The sequence below is a fragment of the Mandrillus leucophaeus genome, unplaced genomic scaffold (assembly GCF_000951045.1).
Source record: "Mandrillus leucophaeus isolate KB7577 unplaced genomic scaffold, Mleu.le_1.0 Scaffold547, whole genome shotgun sequence".
Taxonomy (NCBI): domain Eukaryota; kingdom Metazoa; phylum Chordata; class Mammalia; order Primates; family Cercopithecidae; genus Mandrillus; species Mandrillus leucophaeus.
In genome coordinates this window covers 111,800-119,385 of record NW_012105886.1, presented here as the reverse complement: position 1 = coordinate 119,385, position 7,586 = coordinate 111,800, and the positions used below count along the sequence as shown (strand labels likewise).

Genomic DNA, 7,586 nt, shown 5'->3' with positions numbered 1-7,586 from the left:
GCTGGGATTACAGGCGTGAGCCACTGCACCCAGCCCAATGTACTAAATTTATATTTTCTATTTGTAAACTGTTTTTCATTTGAGTTTCAGTGAAGGGTTTATCCTTTAAATGCCAATTAAAAACTTGAATGGTAAAGTAGATTTTGAAAAGTGTTACTTTTTTTTTATTTGAAAAGTGTTACTTTTATCAACAGATCTTAATTCATTGTTTTATAACTAGATTATTTACAAAGTCTATTCTGTTGATGAACTTAAAGGGAATTGCTAAGTTATAGAATAAATCAGTGGCAAAATTATATATTGAATTCCAGATTTCTATTTTTATCACATTTTTGTGATAATGGATTTGGGTTATCTAAGTAGTATGGAGTAGTATGGATTTGGGTTATCTAAGTCTTTTAAATGTTAAAATGGGTGAGATACTAATAAAAAGGAACTAAGGAAATACTCTTTGGCCAGTTTTTTGAGTCATTTTTAAAGTTTTCTTCATAATTCGTCTTATCCTATGCATCTCTAAAATATTTCTAAGATCTGTATTTTTACTATTCCAGTAGGTCCTAAACACTTTACAGCTTGAGTTGTGTATTTGCCTACTTACAGTCTTGAGCAATTACCTTTACTTTCATACAGAAAGAAATGTAATACTTCCTGGTTACTTTCAAATTCTAATTCAAAATTATGGATTTTAGTTTCCTCTACCTCGTAAGCTAGCCATTCTTACTTTACCTTGCTCCTTTGTGGTATGCTGGTTTTTATATTCCCCACTTTGTTCTTGCAAATTTAGTAGCTTTCAAACTAAGCATTATTTCCTGTCCTCATTCCTCTTCCATGTTAAACTCTCCTTTTTACTCTGTGTTCTAAGATGTACTTTCTATGTGAATTTGATGTTGTTAAACTCAATTTGATTTATTGCCTATTCTAGAGTGCACTTGGGGTATGCTTACTGAAGAAATATTTTTGTGAAGTGAAATGTCACATATTAAGTAAAATGATCATATTTATGTGCTATCCTTTCCAATATGGCTTAAATATATATTCAAGGAATGTTTATGGTATGACAGTACATTTAAGAGCTGGGCATTTAGTGACTTAACATCTGTTTTCTCATGTTCTATGATAAAATTTGGGTAGAGTTTTACTTGTTTTAAAAGGAGAATTAAGCAGAGTCAAATGATATGACCAAATGAAATTAGGGCAGAAAATATGTCAAGAAGCTGAGAGGTAAGTTCTTCTATACTGGTATTCTCTGGAAAGTTTCATCTAAAGTGCAGTTGTTTGTCAGTTGGACTTCATTTATTTAGTGCCAATTACATTATAATTAATGTAAATTGAACTCTCATTTAGTAGATCAGTTTCTAATGTGATCTATTTGGATCATATATTTAATTTCCCCCTTTTTTCAGATTATGAACTATTATGGAAAAGGAAAAGTGAGAATTACATTAGTAACAAAGAATGACCCATATAAACCTCATCCTCATGATTTAGTTGGAAAAGACTGCAGAGACGGCTACTATGAAGCAGAATTTGGACAAGAACGCAGACCTTTGTTGTAAGTACTCAGTTACAGACATCTTCAGAAATAAGATAAGACATAGGACGTTCTGTTTCTTCTCCATGACAGTCTGTTATTTTTTAGCAGAATAATTTTCTCATTCTACTTCTATTTACTATATTTTACACTTATATTTTTACTCTTTGCATTAGAACTACCCTTTCATTCTTCATTAGTAGACACATCTTATGATGGTTAGCAGGAAGACATTTTTATTGTTATTAAAAGTAAACGTAAACTTATTGTATACCGTGATTTCCTTTCTTGGGGTGGACAGTTTTTGAAATAATTTTTCACTCTTTTTTTTTTTTTTTTCAAGACGGAGTTTTGCTCTTGTTGCCTAGGCTAGAGTGCAGTGGCACAATCTTGGCTCACTGCAACCTCCACCTCCTGGGTTCAAGCGATTCTCCTGCCTCAGCCTCCCGAGTAGCTGGGATTACAGGCATGCGCCACCACGCCTGGCTAATTTTTTTTGTATTTTTATTAGAGATGGGGTTTCTGCATGTTGGTCGGGCTGGTCTCGAACTCCCAACCTCAGATGATCTGCCTGCCTCTGCCTCCCAAAGTGTTGGGATTACAGGCGTGGGCCACCGCGCCCGGCCTCTGTCTTTTCATTTATAGTTAACTTATTATTATTTTGAGACAGAGTCTCCCTCTGTTACCCAGGCTGGAGTGTAGTGGCATGATCTCGGCCCATTGCACCCTTCACCCAGACTCAAGCCATCTTCAGCCTCAGCCTCCTGAGTAGCTGGGACTGTAGGCATGCACCACCATGCCCGGCTAATTTTTGTATTTTTTGTAGAGATTGGGTTTTGCTGTGTTGCCCAGGGTGGTCTTGAACTCCTGGACTCAAGCAATCTTCCCGCTTGGCCTCCCAAAGTGCTTGGGATTACAGATGTGAGCCATTGTGCCACGCCCATTTACAGTTAACATAAAAATGCCTGGATGTGAGAAAAATCAACTGGAAAACTCTAGAGTTATTATTTAGAAAATGGCAGGTTATAGAATTAACATATAACAATAGTTCTAAGAGAAAAATAATCATGTAATATTTCATGATAGGCTACCAGAAGATGGGCCCATTCATCATGGTAGAATGTAAATTAATAAAGTCGTCTGGTAGGCAATTTAACTGCATAACAAAAGCCCAAAAAATATGAATGCCTCTTGAGCCAGCCATTCCACTTCTAGGAGTTTAGCCTCAGAAAATAATTACATGTACTCAGACATTATGCTCTAATGCTGTTCGTTGCAGTTCTCTTTTTAATGGCAAAAAGCTAGAAGCAATTCAAATAGTAAGCAAAGGGGATTAATTAAATAAATTGATACATTCATGCAATGTACTCCTGTACAGCCTTAAAAATCATATTGCCAGTATGTCTATTGGTATGTAAAGATAGTCATACTATATTAGATAAATAGGTTTTCTGTTTTTTGGTTTTTTTGTTTTTGTGTTTGAGACAGAGTCTTGCTTTGTTGCCCAGGCTGCAGTGCAGTGGTGTGATTTTGGCTCACTGCAGCCTCCACCTCCCTGGTTCAAACGATTCTCCTGCCTGAGCCTCCCATGTTAGCTGGTATTACAGGCATGTACCACCACACCCAGCTAATTTTGTGGTATTTTTATTAGAGACAGGGTTTCACCATGTTGACTGAGCTGGTCTCGAATTCCTGACCTCAGGTGATCCACCTGCCTCAGCCTCCCAAAGTACTGGGATTACAAGCATGAGCCACGTTGCCTGGCCAGATAAATAGGTTTTAAAACGATATGTAAAGAATAATCCTATTTTCGTTTAAGATAAATTTATACATATATATGATGTATATATGTTAATACTAAGGTATTAGTAGTTGTCTGGGTGGGTAAGATTGTAGGGTTTTATGTTTTTCTTTTAACTTATATTTTATAATTCATTTTTGTAATGAACATGTATTGGCTTTTGGGGAAAAATGAACTAATTACAACAGAAAAGAGGTTAATAGTCTCTACATATATTAGTAATAACCATTTAGAAAAAAATGCTTTAAATGCTCCTCTTACAATAACATAAAATATCTAGTATTATACACACTTGGCAAATATTTGTCTATATTACTTGACCTCCCAACAACATTTTACACTGTGATCACTCTTTACCTGAAATATTTTTATTCCTTATTTTCTGTGAAAACAAACTTCCGTTTTACTTCCTGCTTTTCTGGCTGTTCTTTCTTAGTTACAGGCAGTTAAATTTTTGGATCACCTTACTTACTGTCCTAATAATGCTCTTTATGGCTGTTCCATCTCTCTCCCCAATTCAGGATCCCACTAAGGATTACACACTATAGGTAGCATTATATTTAACATGAATAACATGAATAATATTTTCATGTTAACATTAAACATTTTGGGCAAGAAATCTATAGAAGTGATGCAGTATAATTCTCAAAATATTCCTTCAGTTTTTTACATTATTAGCAATATTATCTTGGCATTCTATTATAAAGAAGAACTTTCCTTTCCTCTCTTTCTCCATTTAAAAAGTATCACTGTAAACTCATGCATTCTTGTATTTAATGTATTATAGTTATTGTTATTCTTTTGATTTTCAAATTGACCCAGATTTGATTAATGCAAGCCTCTTCAAACTGTCTCCTGTGTTTTTTTGATATGTCTTCATCTTTCTTTGAGCACTTTTTTACTTTCTGACAAAACAAAATGTTCAAGACTTGTGCTTTTCTTTTTTGAGACAGAGCCTCGCTCTGTTGCCCAGGCTGGAGTGCAGTGGTGCGATCTCGCCTCACTGCATCCTCCCCCTTCCGAGTTCATGTGATTTTTGTGCCTTGGCCTCCCAAGTAGCTGGGATTACCAGCGTGCACCACCATACCCAGGTAATTTTTGTATTTTTAGTAGATACAGGGTTTCATCACGTTGGCCAGGCTTGTCTCAAACTCCTGACCTCAATGATCCTCCTGCCTCAGCCTCCCAAAATGCTGGGATTACAGGCATGAGCCACCATGCCTGGCCATCTTGTGCTTTGTTTGCCCAGCCATGAAGCTATCAGCTTTTTCCAGAGATTCTTGGTTCCTTTTGGTGGGGAATGGTATTTAGTCTGATTGCCTTCTCAACATATTCCCTTTAATGTCTCAAAAGTACCTTAAGTAGCCAGGCACAGTGCCCAATGCTTGTAGTTACAGCTACTTAGGAGGCTGAAGCAGGAGGATTGCTTGAGCCCAGGAGTTTGAGTCCAGCCTGGGCAACATAGCGAGATCTTATCTCTTAAAAAAAAAAAAAAAAAAAAAACACTTCAAATAGAATATGCCCCAAACCATGATTTTACTGTGATCATCTCTCTTTCCCCTCATAATTGGTCTTGTTCCAATGTGCCGTGTGTTAGTGATTGCTATGAAAGGCCTATAGGTGTCATCTCTGGCATTCCTCATCCAGGTGTACACGTTGAATCTACTAACAATTACTTTCTCAAGCGGTTCTGAATCTATCCACTTCACTCAGTGAAATTCATCACTGTCGTACTACCACTATAGTCTAAACCGGGGCTGCTGGAATAACCTGACTGGTCTTGCATCAACCATTTTTTACCTTTTCCAAACCTTCTATCTTTCCTCACTTTAGCCAGAGTGATCTTATGGAATTCCACATACAAATGGAATTGTCTCTCCCTTGCTTAAAACATTTTAACGGGTTTGTTTGGCTCTTGGAATAAAGACAGCATTCCTTCTATATCCTATAAGGCCCACATGACCCACCTGTATTTCTAGCCTCCAATTAACTCTACTTTCCTTAATTTTTACACTCCACTCACAAAGCCTTCCTTTAGTTTCCTCTGTTTCCTCCTCCAGTGCTCTTCTATAGGGGTCTTTGTGTGACCTGTTCCTTTTGCCTGGAAGTCTCTTCTGTTCCATCATAGGCTCGCATAACATCATGTATACTTCCTTCATAAAACTTGTTATGATTGCAGTTTAGCATTTGTGTATGTGTGATTATTTAATGTATATCTGCTTCACTAGACCAGAGACTACCAGACTTTTTCTGTAAAGTACTAGATAGTAAATATTTGGGGTTTTGCAAGCTGTATGGTCTCTGTTGCTCAGCTGTGCTGTTGTAGCATGAAAGCGGCCATAGATAATATGTAAACATCAGTTTGGCTGTGTTCCAATAAAACTTTATGTGCAAAGACAGACAAGATGCTGGATTTGGTCGATGAGTTAGTTTGCCAACCTTTCCACTAGACTGTAAGCTTCTTGAGGAAAGGGATTGTATATCCCCATTACTTTGCAGAGTTTTTGGTATATAGTACGAACCCCAAAACTTGTTGAATGTCTGTGAATGAATGAATGAATAATTGATTCAAACAATCTCTTGATCCTTCATTTCAGAATTTCAAGAATTACCACCACCTCTAATATTCTGTGACTAGCAGTCAAATATGAGATTATCCAGATGAAACAAAATGAAGTAATATAAATATATTAATATGAAGAATTCTGTAAAATCTTTTGCCAAAGAGAAAGAATCAAACCAAGAATCTTTCAAAGAAGTGGAATGCTTTTCAGGAAGAGGATTATAGTTCCTAGATTTCAAGAAAGGATTAAGAATTCAAACTTTAGCCGACTAAGCGTAGTGGCTCATCCCTATAATCTTAGCACTTTGGGAGGCTGAGGCAGGCAGATGCTTGAGTCCAGGAGCTTGAGACCAGCCTGGGCAACATGGTGAAACCCTTACTCTAGAAAAATATAAAAATTAGCTGGGTAGAGTGTCATGTACCTGTAGTCCAGCTACTCAGGAGACTGAGGTGGGAGGATCACCTGAGCCTGGGAGGTGGAGGTTGCAGTGAGCTGTTATGGTGCCACTGCACTCCAGCCTGGGTGGCCGAGTGAGATCATCTCAAAAAAATTTTTTTTTTTTAAGATTTATTTTTGTAGTTATTGGAGGCAGAGGAAGGAAATGTGAGATATTTTAGGTGCTAGCAAAATTGTAAGTGTGTTGAATGTGAAGAGCATGGACATAAGACAGCCTGAGCATGGAGACAGGCAGACAAAGTAGCCTCTAGTTGCAAGTGTCATGTGAAGTTTGAACAATAGTAATGTTATTATAATTGAGTTTTGCTTCCTTATTCACACCCACCCAATTTTACTGATGTCATGGTTTTTCCATGTGGGAACAAGTATGACTGATGGTGGTGGGGGAGTTCCCCCCACCATTATCTTTGCTACACATATGCAAATTAGTAATATTTGTAGCTATTGGGAAGTTTTTCGTAAATGACATTTTGAAACTTGTTAAATATTATTGTTAGCATTAAAATTCTTTCTAATAAAAAAATTTTAGTAATTTTTTGTGATGAATGGCTGTAACTTTATATGGCACAAAACATATTCTACTGCTAGTAACAGTGAATTCAGGGCTCAAAAAGCAAATCTCCGTGGAGCTAGGCGAACAGCATAAAAGAGTGGTGTGGGTCAAGTGTAGGAGGACTAACAGGCACTGTAGCAAACTGAAGAGCCCTGCATAAATGGGGTTCAGTCCCTAGCCTGTTGTTTCTGAGCCAACCTAGTATTGCCAGGTCTTTAACATGTACAAGAGAAGCCAGAAATCCAGATGTTCATATGCAATTACCCGATTTCTAAATGTAGATAATCTGTGCAGATTTTTAAAAATATAGGCAACACTTTTGTGGGCCTAGCAAAACATAGGTGTGAGCTCCAGCCTGTGAACATCTTTTTACAGCTTTTGCTTTGTGTTATCAAACATACAGACTTTATTGATTTGATTCTGAATTTGGGAGGTAAATTTTACCATTTGGTATTGCTTTACAGTTAATCTATATTTTGGTATGTTTGACATAGGCATATTAGTAAGATGTAATTGTAAAACACTGTATGTTAAAATGATATAGTATATATCATTTTAACAGTTCTTAGAAGTACAACCCCACTTCCTTTTTTTTTTTTTTTGAGACGGAGTTTTGCTCTTGCTGCCCAGGCTGGAGCACAGTGGTGTGATCTCGGCTCACTGCAACCTCTGCCTCCCGGG

General features: G+C 37.1%; 1 protein-coding gene across 1 annotated transcript in view; it reads left to right on the top strand.

The window, feature by feature from the left end:
* Positions 1 to 7,586, top strand: part of REL (v-rel avian reticuloendotheliosis viral oncogene homolog) — a 48,812-nt gene that overhangs the window by 11,992 nt on the left and 29,234 nt on the right. The window contains exon 3 of the mRNA XM_011997782.1: positions 1,404 to 1,552. Within this exon, the coding sequence (XP_011853172.1) occupies positions 1,404 to 1,552 (149 nt within the window). The remainder of the gene's footprint in view (positions 1 to 1,403; positions 1,553 to 7,586) is intronic.